The following is a 26,887-nucleotide window of genomic DNA, read 5'->3' on the forward strand; positions in this document are numbered from 1 at the left end:
ACGTACCTCTTATTAAGGCGGTCATCGTGTTGAATTTTATTGTTTCTTTGTCTTTACACACACACAGACACACACACACTCCTACAAAGATTAGGGATCATCCATCTAGGGACCTGACCAATTCATGCCCATGCCCTTTAGGTGCCTTTGAGGTGTGCTGTAGGTGCTCCCATAGGTGTGTCATTAGAGTACCCTGTGGGAACTCCCATATCTTTCCTTGTGATGCGCTGTGGACATTCCTGTATCTTTTGAATGTAGCAGAGTAACTGATGAATAGGTAAGTGAGCCAGCAAGAAGCAGCTACCTTGTGAAGAGGGCCCCTGAGTGGTGATTTGGCAATTCAGCTTGGCATTGTGCTTGTTTCCAGATTGGTTAGTTAGGGACCCCAGTAACCAGTTCTTTTCAGCTGACCTGCCACTACTGTAAAATTGCTGAAGTATTTAACCTAAAAACAGACTCCGTAGTTTATGGGACACACACACACACACACAAAGAAACATAACTTACCTCCACAGTAATATGAACATTTCATTTTTTTTTGTTGGCAAAAGTAGCTACTATTTAGTGAACGCTTAGGTGCCAGGTACTGTGTCAATACTTTACATATATTATCCTACATAATCTTCAAAAGTTAAAACTGGAAAGATGTGTATTTTCATTATTCTAACAGATGAGCAGGCTGAGGTTGAAAGAAATAAGGTAACTTGTCCACGGTCTCAGGATGGGACAATAGAGCCGGGATTCAAACGGTGGGTCAAAGTGTCAGCGGGCAGGGGGCATGGTGCTGGGCGTCTCATTCCCCATCACAGCATGACCCAAGAGAGCCATGGGTACTTGTGGTATTTTTGTCCTGTTCCAATGTGGGTCTTACTGAGTCCAGGGAGTAGGCAACATTGAAACTCAAAATATATAGCATGTCTTCCAAATAGCACTAGTTTTATTCTCTGAACTCTTTACTGGTATTTTTAAAGCATCTTTTCTGGGCTTTTAGCCTCTCTCAGGTTTAGTTGTACCAAAGCACTGTAATCATACAAAAATTACTGTCCCTGGTTATCTTTTTGTTTGTTTGTTTGTTTGTATGGCTTGTTTTTTATGTTTTCACTGCAAGTCTAGAAAAGAGGTTTGTGTTACATATGTACATACACACATATGTACATATATAGAGAGAGAGAAAGAGAGAAATAAAAATGACTTATTACAGAAAACTTAGAAAGCACCAAAAAAGCACAAAAAGAAATTAATCTCCCATAAAATCAAATATTTAACCACCATTAACATTCAATCTGTAACTTTCCAAAGTTTTAATACCCACATATACATTTTTAATTACCAAAATCATAATCTGTATGAAACACTTATTTTTTTCATTTGGCAATATATCATGAACATTTTCTCATGCTAGTATTCTTCCACGAGCTGATTTTTGGGAGCAGCCTGGTAACCATCATCTAAATGTGCTAAAATTTACCTAAATGTATTGAATTTACCTAAGTTTAGCTAAATGTGCTAAAATTAATCTATACTTTCTCATTTTGTTTGTTTCCGTTTTTTTTCTAATGATTTTCATATGACTTCTGTTGTTGGTATTTAAAATCCAAAAAAACCCAAAAACTAAACAAAACGGGGTGGGGTATGAATTAATTCCTTGACGTTAATATCTATGGTGAAGTGTAACCTTGGGATCATTTTCACTCAAATTGTTATAGAATTTTAGAACCTTAACACAAGAGAACTGAGCAGTCACCTGGGGTGGCCTCTGATGGGCCAGATCTCCTGACAGGTGAGCTGTCTCTGCTTACATCCCTCCATAAAAAGGCACTAATCAGCTCCTCTTTATATGTTCTGACTTTATATGTTCCTATGGACATAAGGAATCATACTCTGACAAATAGGTTTTGAAAGTTGCTTCCGAAAACTCTAGAAGCCTGAACTTCAAGATCAATGTGATTTGAGAATCTGGGAAGGAAGTTAGAGGCAGGGTGGCGGCAAGATAGCACGGAATGCTGGCTTAGCTAATAGGAGCCAAATAATTATTACAGACAGGCAGAGAGTGTTCTCTGATTTGCGAGCTACAGCTATTCTAATTGATTTCTGCATATTTGTGGATAGGGATCTGCCCTCTTCCATTTATTTTTCTCTTGACAAGTAAGATGTGAAATGTTGTTCCATGCCTTTCTAATTTAAACGTTGCACATGTTGAGAACCGATCTTGCCAGCCATTTTTAAGCCTGGCCAAAAACGTAACACATTGTTGTTATTAGCCTTCATCATCTGGTTAGAGCCAACATTTTGTTTGGAACTATACTGGAGTATAAATCTCCTTTATAGGCATAACCTATTTCTGCCATAAAGTAGATTCGATGAGAAGATAAGTAAGTGTCCTTGGTGAGTTGCTCTGGTTAGCCTCATGAGGCTGATTAGAGCAAGGATGCCCACTTTGAGAGACTCGTTAGGAAGTGAGATTCATGCTCTTGAGGATCTAATGATTCAGCTGAGGGGAAAGGCACATAGATAACGAATTTAAGGCAATGTGTGAAAAGTACACATACACAAAGATTAGATGCAGCTTAGAGGAAAAACAGAGCATTACCTCATGACCCGATTTTGGGCTATGGACGATGATGTCCTTGAAGCCATATGTACCATATTCAGCCTGCAAGCTGAGTAAACCATCTGTCTCACACACATGTGTACTATTTTCCAAGTATATTTAGATGCCCTGGTGGCCAGCAATGCTTTTAAATGAATTCTTGCTTTATTACATTTATTGTAGCTTTTTGCCATATTGTGTATTTTCAATCGATAGATACTCTACTTATAATTCCTATCATGGGTGTCTATAAAGTTTTTTATGTTAAAAGTTGTTTTAGTTACTTGAAGATTGGAAACTCTCATTGTCTACAACAGTGCTGTGCAGTAGAACCTTCTATGTTAACAGAAATGTCTCTGCATTGTCCAATATGGTAGTCTTTAACTATATGCTGCCCTTGAGGACTTGGAATATGGCTAGTGGGACTGAGGAAATGAATTTTTAATTTTATTTGATTTTAATCAATTTAAATTTAAATAGTCACATGTGGGAGATGCTACCATATTGGGTAATGCAGATCTATTATATCCTTTTATAGGTAACTTTCTACTCCTCTACACACACACAGGTTTTCTTTACCCCACCCTGACCAAATGTTATGCCCAGAATTCATGATCCCCAAAGACCACCAGGGAGCTGAGTCCGATGCAAAAGCAAAGAGCCTGTATTCGAGCTAGCTCGAGCTCAATCCCCTACCTGCACCGACACAGTGGTGGGATACCTGACTTTGTTTCAATGTCTACCCACAAATGTGGGTGGCTACCAGGCCTACTTCTTCTCAGGGGCCCCTATTCCTGACAGTTCCTTAGGTCAAGAGAAGAGTTCTCTTGTAGATGCTTAATACAATCACTTTAAAAGGCTTTCCTAATCATAGACATAAAAAGAATGGTAGTTTACACTTTTCTTTCAGCCACCATCTGATTCTCAGAGACTTGAAGAAGTTTCTGTATAACTGGGCCACGTGCACTAATGGTTTTCATATTTAGTTTGTTTCGGAGTTCATACAACATGTTCTTTCTTTAAAAATTGACTGGTAGGCAGCGTGGCTATAATTAATTAAATAATTAAATAATAATTAATAATTAAATAATTATTAGAAACTCAGAAATAAAATCTTATCCTAGGGCTCATCTTAGGCAAGAAAATTTCCCTTTCCTTTGTTCTTTTTTTTTTTAATGTTTATTTTTGAGAGAGAGAGAGAGAGCGAGCGAGCAGGGGAGGGGCAGATTGAGAGGAGACACAGAATCTGAAGCAGGCTCCAGGCTCAGAGCTGTCAGCACACAGCCCAATGCGGGTCTTGAACCCACAAACCGTGAGATCATGACCTGAGCTGAAGTCGGACGCTTAACCAACTGAGCCACCCAGGCGCCCCACCCTTTCCTTTGTTCCGATGATTATGAAGAGTAACCAAATGATTTTTCTTCTCTTACTCTGAAACAATTAATTAATACAATTAATTAATAGCACTTTACCCATTCTATATCTTTCTCATGACTCATTGCCTTGGATTCTTTTAAGAACATCATGAGCAGTGACAACATACAGTGTAATAGCTTCGTTTGAGGTAACAAGATCATGAGAGGATAGCCAAGTATCTCTGAACATAAAATTCACCCTGATATTTATATTATGGTTGCTATTCATTATAAATGTAGTACTGGTTGGATTACTAGGTAACTCAAAATTGTAATTTTCCCCAAAGGACTTTTGTTCTGCACTGTTTGAAAACAAGATGGAGGAAGACAGTGACTTGTAGAATTTAAAAAGCCATATGACCAAAAAGTTCTTTTGGAACTCATACTTGAGAAGTTCCCATTAAAGCAATAAACACCTTTCATGGACCAGTCTGGGAAGAGGTCTTCCTATGGGGGGTCTTTCTGTCGAAGGAGGGCCATTTATGCACGCCCCACCAAGTGAGATGGCTGCACCGCTCTTCTCTGCTACACTCTGGGCAGGCAGTCTCACTTTTTTGCCCTGCCTGATGTGAGGCCTGAGCTTAGACATCTCTTCACGGAACAGACCCAGAGTGAGGAAAGTTTCACTTGCTGAACCAGGAGGGCAGAAGTGTCCTCCTGGCTCCTGCCAGGCAGTGCATCCCAATACTGGGTGCACCAACAGGAGAGGAAGCTTAGAGGCAACTACACTCAGAGTGCCCAAAGCACATAGATCCCCAGTGAGATGATAACAGAGCACTGATAGGTGTATCATAACCTCCATCTTGTATACCGGGATTCTTCCATTCTTCACCCTCTGTCGTAAATTCCACTGACAGATAAATCCATAGGCAGTTGTTTCCGACATTAAAGTTGTTGAACATCTCTTCTCCTAGCACTTCCTTTTACTGTGTTTGTCCCATTTTCATTAAACACATCCCTCCATCATCTGCTGATGTCCATTCTGAAGGAGATGCATGGATTGTTGTGATGGTGGTGGTGTGTGTGTATGTGTGTGTGAGGAGTGAAGCCCAGGGAAGAGCCAGCCAGCAAAAAGAAGTTAACATTCGCAAGTATAAAACACCACCCTAAATTTGCTTCCCTTTCTATTCTGTTGTAAACACCAAAGAATTCATTCTGGCCCTGTGCTCCCATCTCCTTTGTGGAAGAGAGGAATGAGGAGGCATAAGCTGAGGGCCCTTCAGACTTTGGGAAAGATCTAAAAGAACAGTATAATTTGGGGTCTGTGCCGTTCCCCTCCCTGGGGTCTTCCTGGGCTCGGGCTGCCACACCTCCTCCCTCTGCATGTGAACAACGATGCGTGGCTCTTTTCACAGGACTAGGTCCTTCTCCTTGGTAAGTCTGTACAGAAAAGTTAATGGGCAGTGCTAGTCAGTCTCTCTAGTACAGTCAGTTCAGTCATATGACTTAACCTTCATGTGTCCATTTTACGTATTTTCATTCTGGTTACAAAATTATATCAACTTGTTGTGTCTTCTAAATTTTCCTTTTTGCCGTTTGAGTCTCCATATATTTCTTTGATTAGAGTATCTTACCCTCAAAGCCTCTGATCTTCACTGTAGGAAACTAGTACAAGGCTAACTATCTGTTAGCAAACTTTGGGTTGCTGGATGATTTCATAATTGCCTTCAAATGTACTAATAAGGATGCAAGTTTGATGAAATGCTTATGAGTGGTGGCTTTAGAGAAATCAACCTCTATTCTCAGTATTGAATTCCACGCTACTAATGTATTAATGCATCTGTCTCCTGCCTTTTTTATTTCAGTACCTACTAGAAATGAAAAGCTTAATTCTACCCCCAGAACATATCCTGAAGCGAGGGGACAGTGAAGCAATAGCATATGCGTTCTTTCATCTGGCGCACTGGAAGAGGGTGGAAGGGGCTTTGAATCTTTTGCATTGTACGTGGGAAGGCAGTAAGTAATTTTCTTTCTTTGAAACATTTTTTTAAGAGCATGAAAAGATGCCAAACTGTTTTTACCCTGAATGTTCGTGATGAATAATGACGATTTGCATATCTATAGCTCTTCTTCTCTGCAATGTTCTATCACTGAGAGAGGATGGTTAATGAGGCTCTTCAGTTCCCCAGCAGTGGTAGGTGTTACTGAGGCGATGCCATCCTTAAACCTTAAAAAAGCAAGTTTTACAATAGATGGGATGAATCTGGACTGTTCTGGCAGAGGAGCATTCTATAACTGGAAAACCCTCTTTGGAGACCCGGACACCCCCTCAGCTTCAGGGGAATCTTTGGCTTGGGGTTAGGCCTCGGGCTGGGCTCTGACTACCACTTCTGGATGGCTTTTCTAGAAGGATTGACTAAAGAGCCACAGTTATCCTCCAGTGGAGCTGGGTCTGCAGTTATCCTTCAGAACAAGAGCAGTGGCCACAGGACCCTCGTGTTTGGTGGCAAGTGGAGCATTGGTGTGTTAATGGATAATGCCTATCGGCTAGATGTAGGGATAAATCGGTCTGAGTATGTGGCAGGCATAACCGTTCTATGAAGGAGAAGAGGCTTTAATTGTAGGTGAGACAACGCTCCCTGTCCTGGAGGAGCGTCTCATCTAGTTGGGAGGAGTAACCAGCAGACAGCAGCTGTCCAGTGATCTTTTCAGAAGGGAGAGGTCTGTGGGGTGGAGGAGTCATGGGTAACCTTATAGGTCACATGGAATTTGAACCAAGCCTTGAAGAACTAGGACAGTGTCATAAGCAAGGACACTGTGCTAAGTGGCAGGGCCGTTTGGAAGAATGCAAATTGAGAGGAAAGGCCCAAGACTACAGATTATTGGACGATATGTGCATTGACAGACTGTTATTAGTTTAAGCAAAACAAATGCAACATGTAGCATGGGGTGGTTTTTTTTTTTTTTCTCCCTCTCATAGGGAAACAAAACAAGTATTAATCTTTTGATAATTTTTTTCTTAGTTCACTCCTACTCTGATCAGCCTCACAAAGGAATGTCTTTTTAATCCCTTTCACTCTGTTTATCTTTGCTGCTTCCATTTTTATTTTGATAATCTTCTGCTCTTCCCTTTTCCTGCCCCACCCGAATCCAACAGGAATCCAAATTGATGCAGGAAGGGGGCGGGGTTGGGGGGGTGGGCAGCCACAGGGAATGGGGTAAAAGTAAGTTGACAGAGATGGGACTCATGTTGACTGAAAGTTTTTTGCTTAGTTTTGAAAATACTTCTTTAGAGAATTGATAGTGAGTTTACTTAAATAATTTGCTATTTATAACTTGAGTGATATTGACTTGGTTGATGCTTCCTCCCCGCCCCCCATAAGTGTAATAACACACTTCAGGTGTCCCGGTCCTATGTTAAGACAGCTCACTCCACTGAGGGCATGTGTAGGCGTGTGTACAGTCCCCACTGGGTTTGGTTTATTACTGCATTTAAGGTGTTCTGCCCAAAAAGGACAAAAGGAATTTTTGTTTAAACACAAGAAAGAGAGAGAAAAAGCCTAGCAAGACTGAACATTAGAGGCCTCAACTAGGGTTAGCTGTGGAAAAATTAAGTGGATTGATTGGCTAACCAAATAAAGATATAGTCATAGATTAGCATTTGGGAAACATAGCAAAATTGATAAGAAAGTTACAGTTGTATCGAAAGGATCAAAACAGGGAGGCAAGAAATGATAGAGACATGGTGTTAGGAATGGCATAACCATAAAAAAAAATCCCCTCAGGAATAACTGGAAATTTTGTTTGGAAATGAGTTACCCATATAATCAGATAACAATGGGGAGATTCTCTGAATCAACTGGGAAGGACAATGAGATCTGAAGAAATATGCAGTAACCTGGTGAGCTCCAAAATCTAGCAGAGTGGGAATGTTAGGGCAATGTAATTACCTCAGATTTTATTGGAATGAAGAGAGGAGATGAATATTTAGACATAAACCGGGATAGCAAGGCAGTCAGGGACCTCAAAGAAAGAGAAATTCTGCATTTGATCCTTATGGATAAATAGAAACCACTCCAAGGAAGTTACACTACTTACTATTAAGTTTTGAAAAGAGAGTCCTACCATGCAGTTCTAGATGGGAACTGTGTGAGTGCTTCCTAGGCACAGGTGTCTTGGAGAATACCAAGCACCTTCAAGAGTGGGCGTACAGCTGGGTAATTTACCAAGAGTTTCATGTCCATCATTTCATGTACTCTTCCTGACAACGTTCTGAGTTAGACCGGAGAGAGAGAGAGGTGGCCACCTCAGTTGTGTAAGAGAGGAACACGGCCACCGAGAGGAGTGGCTTATTGTAAGTCTCGCAGCCCCTGTTGGTGGAGCTAGGATGTAAACCCAGGTCCACTTTCTCTTCAGGCTTCTTTTCTATAATACCAGCTATGTAGCTTTTGCCTGAATAGATTAAGCATAAGAGGATCAGTTATCTCTCAGACATTTGCTTGGAAGCTTCAATTTACACCACAACTTATAGGCTCGGGAGTACTTACTCCTCTTCTAGTGTTTAGAAAGTTAATCATTCTATATAAAATTGTATTTTTGTTGTGGAATGTTGACTTAATATTTTAAATGTAGAATGAGCCCAATTTTATAAAAAATAAATTCTACATATGAACAAAGGAAAGAGACGGGAAATAAATGCATCTTTAAGTGGACTTTAAGAGATTTTTTCCTTCATATTTGTATTTTTCCAGTCTTCTCAACAAGCATATGTATTTTTCTACAAGCACATATATGTATGTTTCACTGCAAAGTTCTAGTTTTTTTTTTTGTTTTTTGTTTTTTTTTTTATGAACAAAGCTCTAAATCTCTCATGGAATTTAGAAGAAAGAATTACCACTTTAACTTCAGACAGTCATGTGCAGTCTTTTGACAGTGCTTCCTGACCTGTGTCCATTCTGAGTTAAATTAAATGGAGGCATCAGAGTTTGGATTTTAAATCAGAGGACTTGGATTACAATTCCGACGGGGCTACCTGTAGTGGTATTTACTTAACACACCCAGTTTCTCAAAACTGTGAATCACAGATGATATCGATTGCCCTCTCCCCACCCCAGGGTGTTGGGCTTCAAGGCAGTTGCTCTGGGGCAACTACAGTAGGTGAACCGCTCCGTCTCCCTCAGAGGTCCCTCAGACCGCCTGTGCAGGAGGCTGCACTTCCTCCAGTGCACCACGTGGTGGCGCCTTTTGACATCACCAGCCTCCTAGTTTAGGTTTTGTCCTTTACATCTTTTCTAGTTCATTCTGAAATTTAAGGCCATTCCCCAACTCCCTTTCAACTTCCCCTTTTCATTAGAAAGGGAATTCAGGGAGGAAGGTAACAGTACCTAATTTCACCAGTTCCCATGTTAAGAATGAGTATTCTTTTAGTCAGTTGATCTTTTGGAGATTAAAAAACATTCTTCTGTCAAAAGTGTTGGTTTAGGAGTAGGGATGGAGATTATATTTTGCTTTGCGCTTTAATGAGTTTATTATGAGCGTTAGTCATCTTGTGGAATTAAGTGAATTTCCCACCAATCAGGCTGAAATAACTCACATTTTTGATAAAACCCCAAAGTCCAGCTGATGCATGGCAGAGATTGTTTGGGTTTGAAACATATGGTGGTTAAAAAAAAGCCTGAGTCCTCAACCACAAATACATCAGCATTTCAAAGGTTTCTAAAATGTTTGATTCATCACTATCCCAGCCCCTGAAATTGCACAATATGTTCCTCAAAGTCAAGATAATCAAGAAAGGGGAAAAGCTTTAATTTACAAGATTTAAAAATATGTTTCTTAGGTCATTACACAGCTGCCACCTTATCTGAATTACACTTATTTTAAACACTGTAGGTTCTGGTTATCCTCACACACAAACACACACACACATACACACACATTTCTACAAGTCTGAGTTGAATATACAAAACGTATATAAATGAAGGATCTCATTTGAACTGGGTCTTATTTACAACAGTATTGCGCCTTATGGGGCCCTATTTTAAATGGCACATCTATGTTTTACCTATATTAAATACCGATGTGGCCTTATCTCCTTCCTACCTCGATCTTTACAACGCTCATTTTAGCTGTATTTATTTTACAAAGCAGGGTAGTCTGCTGACCGCAACTACGAACTTTAGGATTTAACTTTCTTAGTTCTATATATCAGAAGACAAGTATGCCATGGGGTAAATCACTTAGCCTTTCTTTGTTTCCGTTTTTTCCACTTGACCAAGTAAGACTCTTTATTTTCTTTTTGGAGATTTTTTTCTCCCCAAAGAATTCACTAAATAATGTATAAGATTTGAAGGTGGTGTTTTTGAGGGGGACTAAGGCAGAATATTTCCTTTGAGAGGAGAAAATGGCCCATTGTTGAAGCATAGGATGAAATTCTGATTCTAATTTTTTCTCTTTGAACCTGATAGTAAATGCTGCTTGCTGTAAGATGTGGTCCTTGGGGCATTTCCTCTAACCAAACCTTTCCTCCAAAAGGCTGGCACCTTTTGGACTGCTAAAGAGAGATTTCCCCACCACTCAGCCCATAGAGCCAATGCTAAATTTTATAATTTGGGGAGAAAGTGATGGTCTGCTAAAGTTTCTGGTCGTAGTTAACTTACTCTCATAGCCAGTCTCCAGATGTCATGCAATGCCTCGTCACCTACTGCCCAGTAAGACCAGCTTGTCCCTTTCATTTATTCTATCTTGGCGATGGGCCATAATTTCAATCCGCCTGAGATTTTAAAAGGAAAACTGTGTCTCTTCCTGATTGTGCATTAGTTCACTTATTCCTTTATTCATTGAACATTTTTTTTTTAATTTTTTTTTTCAACGTTTATTTTATTTTTGGGACAGAGAGAGACAGAGCATGAATGGGGGAGGGACAGAGAGAGAGGAAGACACAGAATCGGAAACAGGCTCCAGGCTCCGAGCCATCAGCCCAGAGCCCGACGCTGGGCTCGAACTCACGGACCGTGAGATCGTGACCTGGCTGAAGTCGGACGCTTAACCGACTGCGCCACCCAGGTGCCCCTCATTGAACATTTATTGAGTGCCTCCTTTGTGCCAGGCGTTGTGTTGGAGAGACCAGGATACATAAGACTCTTAAATGCTTTGAGAGAAACATTAATATGTGTGTGTGTGAATACACATATGCGTCTGCTCCTATATAGTCACATATACATCTAGAAACACACACACACACATATAACATACAGTGTGCACACAGGCAGTACTGTCATGGAAGTAGGAACAGAGTGTTCAGGTGTTGAGGGTCGCCAGCAAGTTAGTGAATCTCCTATAAAATTCCAGAATTTCTCTTCAGAATTGGACCGGTACATCATTTAATCAAGGGAGGGTGATTTTCCCAAGACCACATAACTAGTGAAAGAATGTGGATCAGAACCCAGGCTTTTTGACTTTAGAACTCTTTATTATTGTGCCCAAATGCCTCATAAAAGACACCTAGCCTTTATAGCCAGTTACCTACTTTACATTCAAAGGTGACAATGTAAAATTTGTATTTTGATGATAGTTCTCTGCTCTGTCGTTTGCACTTCTAGTTGTTTATAAACAAGCAGCATTTTTACTTATTAGCAAGAGTATGACCTGATAGAGAAAGTAGGAACTTTGGGTTTAGTAGAAAGAGAATGTGAAGAGAAACCTAACCTTTATTGGGCCATCGGACCCCATGTTGAGACACTTAGTTTCTTGAAGCCTCTCAGAGTCTGTAGTATTCTCATGTTTACAGACAGAGAGACTGGACACAGACTAATGACCCACCCAGTCTCATACAGTTGTTAGCTTGGTCAAGTTTAGCTCATCCTTACCTCTCACCTCCACGACTCCTTTATTAGATATGCACAGCATGGGGGCACCATCACAGGGAAACTTCCACGCTGATTTTCATGATTAGTGGATCATCTGTTTCCCGCCGCAGGCAGTGAGCTCCATCAATGCAGGGACAGTGTGTGGCTCACCTTTCTATCCCTGGCGCATGAGGAAGCACTCACATTTTAATAGGGTGGAGCTAGGATTCAAACTCACTTCTCACTACTACAAGTAATCTGTCTATATAAAGTTCTCTGAGATCCTCTTTGAAAAAGGCCAACATAGACAAAATATCCCATGTTATCTTCTATCCTTATCCATATAGTGGGTAAGATGAGAGGTCACTGGAAATCAATGGGAAAATTCGGAATTAGTTTGTTCATGCATCTATCCTTCTGTCCCCTCTTTGGTTCTGTTAATTTTTTTCTCCAGGATTAGTATAGGGTCTCTGGTGAGCACAACACTGAAAGGCATGGGGCTTAGAAAACGAGTCTGGTCAGGGAGAAAAGACAGCAGTGTAATGCCTCAGACTTTGCTGTGGGGGTCCTATGTGTTCATTAACTGGCTCCCCATTTCATTTTGTCTCTTCCTCAATGGCGCAACAGAAGTCAAGGTAGGAGAGGTGACGGCACATAGAGGAAAATGCAGACATGAAATGCCGTTCGTGTATTATGCATTAACCTGGAGTGGCCCAGCTTTTTTGTTTTGTTTTTAACCAAATACATGTACATTTTTAATTCCTCTGAAACATGTGTTTTTCCAGACAAAGATTTTTAGGAGCTTTGTAGTCACTTAGGAAATAGATAAAATTAATAAAATAGATGCCCTTTTTTTTTTTTTTTTTTAATTCCTCTTTCCACCATCAGATCAGCATGTAACTACTTGCACTTGCAAAATTTCTGGACATTCAGCTAAAGCCACGAGGTTCTTGTCTTCTCAGTGAGGGGATCCGGAGGTGGGAGGTGAGGCTTGTGGGGCTTCTGTAGTGCCTCTTGCTGCTCTCCCCAGACCTCCACTGCTTATCTCACACTCTCCTGGACCCTGCACAGCAGGGTGGCTGAGGGATAGAATTGCAAACAGAAATTGTATTTGCTTTTGTTTAGTGAAGCCAAAAAGCTTAATCTTATTTTCTGAACTCGATGTAAATGACAACTGACATGAGAACGAAATTTTTAGAGCGCCCCAAACATCTTTCAGTCGTGGAGGTTGCGAGGGAGGGAGCCGTGGGAGGGGGCGAGGTGGGGAGAACAGTGCAGGACGACTCTGTGTGTGTGTGTGTGTGTGTGTGTGTGTGTGTGTGTGTGTGTAAGTTGTATGTAACCACTCTCTCCACCCTCTCCAAAAAGACCAGAACTGATTAGAAGGAAAAGACTAACTTGATGCACAGAATCCTGTATGCACGCCAAACACTGCAGAAAAAAAGATCTGGCATCTGACTGAAAAGACACCAACCAACCATTTGATTTCTATGGTTGAACACTCTCAAGATCTTGCACTCCTATATTTCACTTAAAAAATTGCTCCCTGAAGTGCAGACTGACTTCAATTTTGAGTAAAATTTAGCATTCAAATTTATAGCCGCTTTGAAAAGTGAGGGTTTATTTACATCATGTGAACCTGAACAGATTCATAATTACAGCAGCCCTGTCGTGCATAGAGAATCTGGGGTAAAAAAAATTCCACGTAGGTTTTTCCACATTTTTGGGATGCTTTCATAGCAGCCTTCATTTATGGGAAACGGTATTAAAATCCTGCCATACTGCAGTTTAAATTTAAACACACTGCTTCCCAGAAGAGATTTTAGCGTCCTGTTAAGGCACTGGTTTTGTTTTGTACTTTTTTTCCTCATCTTGCAAACCTAATGAGACATACTGGTTCCTCTGAGTGATGTCTGCATGCTAACAACCTGTGCAGGGAGTGCCTCTTGTTAGTTGCAGTGAGCAGAAGCCATCTTTGTGTGAAAGAAAAGTCTGATTGAACTAGGGTGAGCCTTTCATTTTAAGAAGAGTTAAAGTCTGGGGTGTTTTTAATGTTTTAATCTCCGTTTAAGAGGTTTCTGTTACAAGAGGAAAATTGATAACATTTTTACCTCAGCAAACTGCCAGCACACTGGCTCTGCTCTAATCCCACGTTTCTAGTGATTTATATTCTCCATGGCAATGTGCTGTAACCTCAGAGTGATACCACTGTGGTGTAGATTGACTGCATTCCAAATGCTGGAATCACATACATAATGTTTTTACTTTTAAATAATATTCAGACACCAGAATAAATACCATATGTGCACTGATGCTGGTTACAATGGAACCTTGTCATTTCTTGTGAGGGAGAACATTCTTTGTTTCTGATTCCCACTTGAAATAAGTATGCAAAAGATAAATACGTACATTGATGGCATTTTGAGAAGGTGGAGGTAATTACACAGCTGAGGATGTAGCTACGATTCCTTGAAATGCAGCATTTAAGACTAAAAAGATTGTTGTGTTGCCCCTACCTACTCCTCTTTGATACACATGAAAGCAAGGATTGTTATGTGACCTTGCCAATGTAGGGTGTCGTTTTTATACTTTACATGTACAGCATGCTGTAGTTAAAGGACATCTGTTGAAGAAAAATTACTCTGTGAGCACTAAGTTCATAGCAACAGTGAGACTAACATGCTGATGACATCGTAACAGGGAGAGTAACACACGTGATAATGGAAAGGGATGGATTGATTGGAAAGCCATAATTCAGTGTGAGACCTCATGTTATCTGAAGCCACAAGAGCAGAATTTAGGTGGCCTGACATCATCAAAACACAGATAATCAATCTCTCCAGATCCATTTTTCCCCCCACATGGTATTGAAGATTCAAAAGTTTCATTTAAAGTTTAGAAATACCTCCCAAGTCATGCAATTTTAGGTTTGCACTTTTGTCCATCTTGGTTGGAATTCTCATCCACCTAGACATGTTTTTTAAATAGACATGGTAGAATGCCTTTCATATTTGTACATCTATAACAAGCTTCAGCTAGTCAATCCACATTTGCTTCTTGGGGAAGCATTTCAATGCAGGTTTGTGTTATTACCATCAGTTGAGCTATATTGAATTAGTGCTTGTGACATTTTAATAATACTTTGTAGATGAGGAAATCCTGGGCATTGAGCTGATGGCTTCCCTACTCCCCTGCACCCTATCCCCACCCAGTTTTGTGAGGTTTGCCCAGAATATATAGTGTGAGATAAATGTGTGAGTCATACATCATAATGCATCTCTGACAGCTTATCTGGCATATAACTCAGAGTTTGGGTAACTCTTGCATCCTTTCTGGGAGTTACTTGTAGAACTGTTTACCATTATAAAAATGCTTGAAAAGCCCCTTTTTGAAATCGAGAAGTTATGAGACAAATATTGAACCTCTAACATATTGTCTCTCATTTTCAGCTTTTCGGATGATCCCTTATCCCTTGGAAAAGGGACATCTGTTTTATCCTTACCCAATCTGTACAGAAACAGCAGATCGAGAGCTGCTTCCATGTAAGTCTCACTTCTGTATTCCTCTCCTCAGCCAGTGAGGGTGGTGTGCACGAATGTGGGGATGGGAAGAGGTGGGAATGATAAATGTTTACAGTGTTCCTTGTCTTTTATTACTCTTCTCCCAAGCCCTGTCCTTACTGGATAGCATATGCATTAAAATGAGTTATGTGTGTGGGTTTGGCATCCTGCTCCTCCAAGTCCCTCCAGATTCATCAAAGGGAAAGACCTCCAAGGACTTAAATTTAAATGAAGAGCTATCATGTACCAGTTGGCCTGAGCACAGAGACCCCTAGTTCCAGGCTGATGTGCACAGGCTGGTCCACTGTGCCTGGTGCCCCCTTGCGTGGCCCAGCTGGTCAAATGCAGTCTGCACAGAGTGGAGTTTGAAGAGGAAGCACTGACTTCAGAGGGTGCTGCACATGAGTCACGGATGAGTAGGCAGCGCCAGGACGCTGGCATCATTGCCAGAGGCAGAGTCGTGGGGCAGGGCGGGCATGCTGTCTGTGGTGATGCAATGCTCTTGGCCAGAGGGATTTCCCATGAGCAGCTCGTGGATGCACGTAGTGGGTTGGCATGACATGTGCAGAGCACACGTGCAGCCTCAGCACGGTATGCAGCAAGAAGAGGGGGAACCCTGCCCTCAAGAACCTTACAAGCTGGCAGTCTCTTGGTCCACACCGCACGTGGGAAGAATGATTTGGTTTACTGTAATACGACATTGTTTTGACAAGTCCTGCTAAATAGCTATTATCAAATCATACTGTATTTGGGGATCCTGTCCAGGCTCTTCGTGTGGCCCTGACTTAGGACATATTTTCCTCCCTCAGATAATAAGCTCCAAATTTTGGCTATTCTCTCTCCCTTGTCCTCTCTCCTACCACTGCCTCTCTTTGACCCACCCCAGTTATAGCCTATCTCAGAGCGCAGGGGAGTAGTGTAAGTTTGGAGCCCTAGGTGCTCCAATAATAAATTGTGCAATGCCAATGTTATTGAGCCTATCATAAATCCCCAACGTGGTGGGGTCTGGGTGCAAAACGAATTGGTCTCTTAGACTGAAGCAGCGAGAGGTGGCTCACCTGTTTCCTTGCTGGCCCGAGGCAATGTCATGTTTGTTCCTTATGGAGCCGGGAAAGTTCAGTGATGCGTTGCTCCTTGCCCGAGTTTTATTGTGAAAATGCCTCACACTACATTAGATGCTATTTCAGAAATTTCTGTTATGTGTGCCCACACTTTACCTTTGGACTGTCCTTCAGGGAGACCCTTGTTAAAATTTCCATTTCTAGTAAGAATGGCAGTTTTCTGAAAAGCACAGTTTTAAAATGTTTTCTTTGAATCCAATTAAGTTTCCATGGGACTAGATTCACTATTAGAACGAGATTATAGCTCTTAAAAGAAACTTCATAGGAGTAATCTTTATGAACCTGAAATAGAAAGTTATGACTCTCATTTCTTGAACTGAATGCAGTTGCCCAAAATCTGATCTCCCCTCAAAATCTTTCGGGGGTTGGGTGTTGACAGCAAGGATGGTGTGGATACAAAGAGGGCCGATTGTTTTAAATGCTACCCACGTTTTGCACTTTAAAAGTACCCTTGTTGGACATTAGGCCCCAAACGTGCTTGTACCTTCTTTCGAATCCCAGCAGGTAGATGGCCCGGATTCAGGTGTGCACACTTCTTTGTGCCCTGTCCCTCCCTGCTGTCTCCACCCTCACTTTCAGGCCAAGCGGGTTATAGTTCAGGGCTGTAAGTAATGAGAGCTGAACAGTCGCAGAAAGGCCTTCAGATCTTGGATTTCCTGAAGAACGTGGAGCACTTGGACCGTCTCGGTTCCAGTGGCAGTACTGCTCACAGGCAGTTTTACAGCCCCCTCAGCCAGGGCGCCTGCAGCTGGGGCCCCTCTCTCTGCACAGGCCAGCCTTACCTCCCCTGGAGGGCACCCCCAGCGCCCAGGCTGCTCACAGCCACACGGTGAGCAGAAAGCAGGGGGTCCGTTCCCTTGGCATTGGCACCACCTGTTCTTTGGTTTTCCCAAACCCAACATTTGAAACTTTGAAGTTATGGAAGGGGCTCTAAAGAGCACCAGTTTGGTTTGTTTTGTTTTGTTTTGTTTTTGTTTTTTGGTTGTTTGGTTGTTTTTTTGTTTTTGTTTTTGTTTTGTTTTGGTTTGGGTTTTTTTTTTGGTGATTGTTGGAAGTGTATTTATCATTACGGTTCTCCTACGATTGTGCCGGATGACCCCTGCAGCCTTGATTTCCAACCTTTGCAGATTGAATTGGCCACCATGTGAGGTCCTTGCTAAATGTCTATCAGGGTGGCTCCCTCCACCGACAGACTTAGAGTGTGCCAGGAAAAAATACAAGATAAACTAATATCGCCTCATTATAATGACTAAAATATTACAGGAAGGTCAAAATCTAGAGAGATTTTTTTTTTCCCAGTAGACTTAGTTTTGGGTTTTCCGGGTTTTGTCCAATGAACATGTATTTTATAATGTGAATAAGGTTTTGTTTTATTTGTGTTTCCTTTTGAGAAAGTAATACTATGTATTAGGTGTAGAGTGTGTTACTGTTCCTGCCCCAAAATATGTAGCATCCTCAAATTAGCCCTATCATGCCTCCCAAGTAGAGCGCTCAAGGTTGAACATGGACTTGGGAGAAGCAGATAGGCAAGCCAGAGGCTGGCTCAGATGTTGGCTCTGGTTCATTCAAGTACCCTGCCCTTTTCATTTCCAAGAGGCTTCAGCCACAGCTCTGAAGAGTCAGTCCCACGTACAGAAATTCCCTGAGGATGCATTTCACTATGGCACTCATGTTTCTGTCTGCATTTCTCCACAGCTTTCCATGAAGTCTCAGTTTACCCAAAGAAGGAGCTTCCCTTCTTCATCCTCTTCACTGCCGGATTGTGTTCCTTCACAGCCATGCTGGCCCTCTTGACACATCAGTTCCCGGAACTCATGGGGGTCTTTGCAAAAGCTGTGAGTATTTGCCAAGAGGGGGGCCTGAGGGAAGGGACATGGGAAGCCAAGGGAAGCCAAGGGAAGCCAAGGGAAGCCAAGGGAAGGAGAAGAGACATGAAGGAGTGTTGTGTAGAAATGGATTTACCTGTATTGATTTTTTGCTCACTGTTTAATTTTCATCTTCATCAGTAGAATCAAAAGGTTGAGGGTCAAATGAGAAAAGTGTAGGTTGTTTGTAAATGCATGCCTTGCCTCATTTCACAAAAAAATTACCAGATTTCAAAAAAAGCATGAAGCCTAAAAGGATTAAATAAATAATTAAGGGAATCCTAGTAAATGAGAAAATGTATGGGAAATTACTCAGTTTTACATAAGTTGAATGACATTATTTCTAATCTTTAGATATTGTGAGTCTTTCCTTCAATAAACATGAGATTTACATTTTCAAAGATGATTTCAATAAATATTTTAATGGGTACAAACTGTTGGCCTGTTGGGGGAATGAGCTGAGAACGTGTGAAGGGCTCGTAATTAAAAAGTATATTAAGAACTTGTATTAAGAAATATACAGACGCGACATTTAGAATATGGAAATCCAGTAAGAGTCTTTAAGTAGGACTGTGGAGAGGAGCTTTAATAATAAGAAAATCCATCTGCATTGACAATCAAGAGCCATTGTTTCCTTGTTGAAAACCAACCATTTTTTTAACGTTTATTTTTGAGAGAGAGAGAGAGACACAGAGTGCAAGCGGGGGAGGGGCAGAGAGAGAGGGAGACAGAATCCGAAGCAGGCTCCAGGTTCTGAGCTGTCAGCGGGGCTCGAACTCACAAACCGTGAGATCGTGACCTGAGCCGAAGCCGGCTGTTTAACCGGAGCCACCAAGGCTCCCCGAAAACCAACCATTTTAACCTTCACATGCAGTGAGGATAAGTGTAAGGATTTTGCCACAGATGGGTTTCAAACAGAAGGAATAAGGAAAAGAGTATCAATGCTTTTTCCTGGAACTCCATTCTGATTTCAAGGCGAGTGGAGTCAGAAAGGATGATTTCTAACTTGGCTGGGTGATTTAATCCCTTTCCAGATGATTGACATTTTCTGCTCGGCAGAGTTCAGGGACTGGAATTGCAAGAGCATTTTCATGCGTGTTGAAGATGAACTGGAAATTCCACCGGCACCTCAATCTCAACATTTCCAAAACTGAACTCATCACCCTCTTCCCCCACCACCAAAACCACCCCTCCTCCTGTATTCCTGACCTCTGCCATTGCCTCTGCCATCCACCCAGTTACTCAAGCCAGAAGCGCAGCAGCCCTCCCAGGCTCCTCTCTCACTCTCCACACCCTACCTGTCTCAGCTCCCAGTCTGTCGGATCTAACCTCCAATGCTACTAGGCGTTCAGTAAATGTAATTCATCCCTTCTTAGCCCCTTCTCTCCCCATAGCATCTCTCTCAGTTTAGGTCTTGTTATTTCTTGCTTGGACTCCTCTGCCAGAGTCTTAACTGGTCTCCTTGCTTCCGGTTCCATCCCCTGCCAGTCCTTCTCTCGTACTGACACAAGAATGATCTTTCTAAATTGCAAGTCTGAGCATGTCACTTCCCTGCTTGAATTTCTCCAAAGGTTTCCCACCAACTTCAGAATAAAGTCCCAGATCTTTAGCAAGGCATGCAAGGTCCTTTACAGTCATGCCTTGCTTGCCTCTTCGGCCTCATCTCTCCCACCTCTTGCATAGACATTGCTCTTAGACCATAGTGACTCACCACTCCCAGATGCACAGGCTCTTGTACACCTCAGTGCCTTTGCACGTGCCTTTTGCTCTGCATGGAATGCCCTTCCCCATCACCACCTTGGCTTGTCCACTCTACTAACTCCTCTTCACTCTTTTACACTCAGCTTTCTTTCTAAGTTTCTCCCAAGCTGAGTTAGAGGTCTTTCCTCCATGATCCCACAGTATTCTATGAATACCTATATTATCACACTTATTGTACTATAATTGTTAAAAACTTGTCCGTCCCCCTTTTAGAATGTGAGCTCCTTGAGAGCAGGACTGTGTCTTCCTCATCTCTGTATCCCCAAAGCTTTGCACAGTGCCTTGCACGTAGTAGGTTTTCAATAAATGATTATTAAATAAATAAATGGTAGTGGTTTCTGCAGAAAGAATCACTGTAAAAATCAGATACAGTTTAGCATTTCTCCTCTTCTTTTGTAATTATAATCATGGACTCTTAGAGTTGAAAGGGACCTTAAACTGCCTTCAAGAGTAATGGGATGGAGGTCATTTAGACTCTTCTTGAATGCTCTCAGTGATGGGGAACTTGCCTACTTAACATCAAAGCCCATTTCATTGTTGGATCACTCAGAAGTCTTCTTTATATAAAATATGCCTTCCTCTAATATCCACCTGTTGTTCCTATCTACCCTCCAAAACTATACTCAACAAGTCTCCTTCTTGCAAATTCTTATGACAGCTAATACATTCGTGGCGACCTCTGACCTCTGACTCTTGGTAAAACATCACAAATTTCCTTAAGTCTTCTGTATATAACATGATTTTTAAACCCAGAACGCCCCATGTTGGATGTTCCCTAGTTTATGGACCTCCACTATTCATTATTATACTCCCAAGCCAACCTCTGAGTAAAAATAGTTGCCAAAATTCTGAATAGACTAGAGTTTAACTTAGCAAAATTTAAAATAGGAATATATTTACAATACTAGACAGTTATATTTCCTCCTTTTATGTTCCTCTCTTAAACATTTTTTAGAGCATTTTTGTAAAAATATGTCATTGTCCCAGTATTTTTCAGTAAACAAATAGCAGTTGGTGGGATTTTGGATCAGAATAGAGATTTTCACCCTCTAGTGTGAAAAAAATTCACTTGGCCCCACCACCAGAAACTCAGAATATTGAGTGCTAGCACCCAGAAATCTGTGTTTTTAACAAGGATTCCAGCAGATTCTGAGTGAGGTGTTGAGCACCATACCTGCTTCTAGGAACACTGGTCTCTAGCAAGCTGAACATCTGAGCAGCCACTCACAAGTACGTGGTGCTGTGCCAGTGCCACTGGGGGGAAAGCTTTCGAAGGTGACAGATGTTTCGCCCTGGCTGTACCTTGGAATCACCTGGGGAGCTTACAAGTGACTAATGCCTGCCTCCTGACTTCACTGGCCTGGGGTGCAGCATGGGCATCTTAAGTTTTCAGATGCTTCCCAGGCGATTCAGGTGTGCAGCCAGGGCCGAGACCACCATATTGAATGAAATGACTAATGGCCTGAAACTGCATTAACCAGGGAAGGGTCTGGGGGAGTGGAGGACAGTAAATAGAATACAACTAAGTGTCCCTAGAAAAGGCTCTACCGGCTCCAGAATATCAGTGATGTGTTCATTATGGATCATTTAATGTTTCCAAAGCTCTGGTTTTGAGTCTAGATCAGATGATTGAATAAAATATCATTTTGCCTTATGGTCCTCCTATTTTATACTCTACCGAGGTGCAGTAGTTTGGTCGGCTACTCATAATAACCAAATATAGTTTAGATAAATTTGCTTTTAAACCTCTGCCTGGAAGATCACATTCATCTTGCCCTTCCTGAAGGTTTAACAGTTTCCAAAATGTTTAGAGAGACTTTGTGGGGAAGGAAGATGGATGGCCTGAAGGAGACAGGCACCGTCCCTCTCCCCCGACCTTGTCCCCAGAGTCTTCTCCCATGTTTTCACCCTCCTCACTGCTGCAGGCCTCTCATGAAGCCCCCTGCACGTTATCGCAGTCGCCCTATAGGCTTCCCACAACCATTTGCAGCTTGTGAAAATGACTTTCTCAGCCCTCGCCTGAGATAATATCCCTGGGATAATGACTTTTAGTAGATGCAGAGAGATTGCACTGGCACCCCCCAGGCTACATGCAGCTTGGGAACTCTCCAGTGTGTTTATATGTTGATATGCAGCCAGTAAAGAAGCCCACAGCAAAGTGGGAGCCACTGGAAAATAGTAAAACGAACGGCTTCAACTGGCTTTCCCCCCTAATCTAATCTACCTCAATGACTTAAGACTAACTCTTCCTAGAATGTTTGGTTACTAAGATAAGGTTGCTCATATAAATAAGTTATCGTTCCAAACCCAGCCCCTCATAGAATGTGGGAAGGTCAGCATTTTGACCCTGTCTGCTTTGAAGGGCTCTGTCTTTCCTCCTCTGATCTCTCTCCTTCACTGAGACTGAGCCCCCTGACTTCTGACTCTCATCTTCACTTATAGGCCTTGACCTCTTTGAAGTCTGATATTGATTACAGTGAAATGTCAATTGTCTGATTGCATAGGGCACCTGGAACTTATTCAGATAAGCAGAGGCATTTTGAATGTTAACGAAGCATGTTGGGAGCCATGACCTTCTTCTAAATAATGGTGTTTTGGGAAAAGGAGGATCAGGCGATTGAAGTGTCACTCTCCCTTTTTTATTAGTTCAGTTGCCTTTTCTCACCATAAGACACTGATTGAATCACAGTGCGTTTTGGACCATGTATCTCTGCCCTCTGGACAGAAGTTTTGGATGTTGAGATAGACGAGCTGTTCCAGGGGTGCCTGGTGTTGCTCATTCAGACTAAACTTTTCAGGCCATAAATTTCCCGAGTCTGTAAGTGAAACTGCCGTTTCTCCATGCATTGGTTGAGTCTCTGGCCAAAAAGTATTGTCTGATTTTCAAACATGCAAACAAGTATAAATGAACATCCAAAGCAAGGCATGTTCCCCCAAACTTGTTTTTTATACCTCCTGATGAAAGCCACTAACCTTTATCTGGTTACTGAATGAGAGGGCTTATCAGCTTCAGACGCCTCATTACCTTGTATGCTTCTTCCCTGTGGGAGAGGGATGGGGAAGAGGATGCAGGGAGGGGTGCTGAGGAGGGAGGTAGCTTAGTAATAAAAGGTGCACATCCCCACTTGGGTGCTGCGAGAGAATTAGGATCTTTATGAAAAGGTTCTGGGGATTCTTTTCTCAATTCTCCCAAGAACAGACCACTCTAGATATGAGGGAGAGCAGTAAATCATCACATATACTGGAGGTGGTAGGACTTCATTTCTCTTGCGGAACCTTATTGAGAAGTACAGGTGAAGTTCAAGGAGTCAGGGCCCACTGTGTCTTTACTGTGCAGTGTGGGAAGAGGGGCAGTTACAGACATCAAACAGAGTGGGAGATTCCCCTCTTGATTTCCAGAGGCCCCACTTTTGTTCTTTTTATGCAAGTCAGGTCAGCGCCCAAAACAAAGCAAACAAACAGGCCTTATTTTGAAGCAACTTTGTAACGACCTCTTCATTTGCTCCGCTACCCAAGCCGAGGCTCCTTGGTGTCCCACATTTAGTGCGTGAAATTGCCCAGAATACAGACCATGAGCGATGCCTTTCATCTAACCACAGTAGCTCATGCTAGTATTCAGTAGTTCCTTACCCACTCCATCACAACTTCGGTGGTTCTAAATCTTTTTTAGGTCAAGTCTTTAGGAGATGATAACTTCACCAGCAATATCACTTGTTTGGTGAGCCCCAACTAACAACCCCTGTCAGCATCTCTGGTTTACCCAGACTACGTCAGCACCTGGCTCCTCTTTATGGAACTAGGATTATAGGCAGATGCTGTGTTTTATGGAGCCTTAGTGGTCTCAGATTACAAACAAACAAAATCTCAAAACTAGGATTTTAATAAACAAACAATCTTCTCATTACTAGGATTTTACAAACTCTGTCATCAGCAGCTTGGGTAGTAATTACTCATTCCTGGGCCACAGGGAGAGCATCCCACATGGTTCTGTGCATGTAACAAAGGACAGTTTCAGAAGGTTACCAGAAATTGCCATATATCTAAGACCCACTTGATGAAAGAGCCATCCACATTTGCTCAAGTGCTAACATGGCTGCCTATTTCTTAACTCCAAACCCAAGGTGGCATTCAAGGCCCTCCCCAGAGTTCTTCTGGTCACTTTTAAACTCTGCACTATTGAGCTAAGCTGAATTATTTATCCTCTTCTGAGCATACCAGTTACTTTCCCATTTCTGTTCCAGCTGCTCATTGAACCTGGAGGCATCACCTGCTTGTATTTCTCTCCGTGCCATCCTTGCCCCATCTGCATCTCTGACATCCCAGCCATCCGTTGTGGTCTATTTCAGTTGCTCCATTTTAAGTTTTTCCTGATTCTTTCAATCCGAATGGATTCTCTCCCTTTTCTGAACCCTCTTGATGCTTTTATCTTCCATCTTCCATTCTATGATGGTCTATCTGGTACTATTACTTTGTTGTGTAAAGATCTCTGTGGCCACCTATCCCTCCCCCACGACCCTAGGCTTTGAGCTCCCTGATAATGGGAGTTTGTGCCCAGACTCCTTTATATTTCATCCAGCACTTAGGTGCCTTACTGAGTAAATACATCTAATTGATGTAAAAGACACAGCATGGGGAAAGATTCCAAATCTTACACTATCTTGAGTTTCCTCACTCTAATGTCACACTTAACGGTCCAGCTATAATGTGTCACAGACCTTCCCAAGTAGTATTCTACTGCTTCTTAAAAACAACTAGAAAAAAGGAAAGATTCTGAGGTCAAGTGAATTTTGGAAACTTGCCTGCCATACCCCTTACTGAAGATCTGAAATCATAGAACATATGGCCAGTGGAGGAGCCTGTTTTACTTCATTAAATATACTACTACTTTGACCTCAGAACCACGTTCCCCCTCTGCATGTGTATTTACATACTACCCTTGGTGGTGTAGACTGTGCTCTGCTGAGGATAAGGGATTAGGACAAAGAACACCACAGTGTAAGAACCAGGTATTGAACCCTAACGGGATAATACCTTGGTTCTAAACAGATGGAGAGCATGGAAACCACCCAGACACCTCTGTCTCATATGGGGCTCTGTTAGGGGACCTCTTCTGCCAGATGCTGAATGGTTTGCAGAATGAAGCTGATTCTTCACAAGAACATAATCAGAACAAATTTGAGGTTATGTTAAATGAGTCTCAGGCAAGGCACTTGGCTTTCTTAAAAGGCACTGTTAATGAGCATTATTCTCTACATGAAAAGCAGAAAGGAGTTTAGAAACCAAATGAGAGAGCTCCCAAACATCTCCTCAGACAGCACTTCTTCAACAAGGACATGTCATCCATGGACTGGCCAGTTTGCTGCCCTCCCCCAGGCTCCCATGATGCACTCCACTAAGCAGGTAGTTCAGAAATGAGCATGGGCTACAGAGGTGTTTCGGAGACAATAGGATCCCAAAGCAATTTACAGCCATGTATCAAACTTGCCTTTTTGAAATTGCCTTGTCCACTTAAAGTGGGTTCTGTACCCAGCTAGGCAGGCAGGTGATCTAAGATGTCACCATCTTTTAACTCCTCAGCCTACTTGTCACCCAACTGTCAGTCCCTTTTAATGGCACCTGTAGGGGCAGCACAGATCCTGAAGACGAATTGCAAGGACTGGGGACTGTGGGTCTGCTGTCAGGAGTGAAGGGGGCAGCAGCAGACCCTTCTCCTCCTTACCTATCAGAGCTGGGGGTGGGGGCTGGAACTCAGGTGTGGTCATCAACTATGTTTCCCATAAACATAAAGATAAAATTGTAGCCTTTGAGACTTACATGATACCGAGACTGAAGATGCAAGTGTAGGTTGGAGAGGTTCATTTTATAGCCTTGAACGAGATCTCTCCTGACTCTCTGCCTTTCTGGTTTCTTTGCAGTTCCTCAGCACTTTGTTTGCCCCCCTAAACTTTGTCATGGAGAAAGTGGAAAGCATCCTCCCATCCAGCCTGTGGCACCAGCTGACGCGGATCTAGGGAAGCCCACCCGTCCTTCCCCTCACCTCACCCAGCGGGCTGCCACTGTCTCTTTGTGCCAACTCCTCGTGGACCGCAAGAAAGCATGACTTTGAAAAAGGGAAGCCATTCCGAGATTTTAAATCATTCATGGACTGTCTGTTCCATATTAAAAGCTGTTTTTGTTGTACAAAATTCATTGATGTTCAGTTCTATTATATTTTGCCTTCAGAAAAGAAAAAAAAATCAAAAATAAACTTTTGTGTATTGCAGCAACCAGTTGTGTCTTCCGGTGTCTTCCAACCTTAAAAGTGTTGGTGTCCCAAATAAACTTATGTGTTTACATTTCATTTACTAAGGACCCAGATCTTCTGAATGTCCCACGATGGTTTTCTTTGCTAATGGAACTCATCCCGGGAGGCCCTTAGTACTCCTACATACAGTTGGTGGTTTGGAAAATGGAATGTCTTCGGCAAAAATGTACCATCTTTTTCAGCCCCAAACTGTCGTTCCTCGTAGGTCACATGCACAAAACCAGCTTCCACAATGACTGACGGGCAGCGTGAATGAAATGAGACACATGTGCCATGACAAGTTGTTCTAGTCAGAGACTCTACTCATTGAATAGAATTCAGCACTCTGGCTCTAGGAATCATTTTGCTTTATGAAAATTTGTTGTGAGAAAAAAACTTTCGATGAGAAGCTACAGACCCAACAGTCTGTTGTAGAACCTGACTACTTTTCAATGTTGCCATTTTTACAATGTTTTCTCATAAGGGCACTTTATTATTTTTTTTTTAT

General features: G+C 42.1%; 1 protein-coding gene across 14 annotated transcripts in view; it reads left to right on the forward strand.

The window, feature by feature from the left end:
* Positions 1–26,353, forward strand: part of ST7 (suppression of tumorigenicity 7) — a 262,668-nt gene extending 236,315 nt beyond the window's left edge. For 8 of the 14 annotated variants that reach the window (XM_042970459.1, XM_042970419.1, XM_042970444.1 and 5 more), the window contains 4 exons: positions 5,811–5,961; positions 15,239–15,331; positions 18,166–18,305; positions 19,370–20,385. In XM_042970459.1, coding sequence (XP_042826393.1) covers positions 5,811–5,961; positions 15,239–15,331; positions 18,166–18,305; positions 19,370–19,489 — 504 coding nt within the window. In that variant the 3' untranslated portion in view covers positions 19,490–20,385. Of the gene's footprint in view, positions 1–5,810; positions 5,962–15,238; positions 15,332–18,165; positions 18,306–19,369; positions 20,386–26,011 lie in introns of those variants that run through there. The other 6 variants (XM_042970436.1, XM_042970450.1, XM_042970442.1 and 3 more) reach the window with 5 other exon arrangements.
* The last annotated feature ends 534 nt before the right edge of the window (positions 26,354–26,887 follow it).

This window comes from Panthera tigris, chromosome A2 (assembly GCF_018350195.1).
Source record: "Panthera tigris isolate Pti1 chromosome A2, P.tigris_Pti1_mat1.1, whole genome shotgun sequence".
NCBI lineage: Eukaryota > Metazoa > Chordata > Mammalia > Carnivora > Felidae > Panthera > Panthera tigris.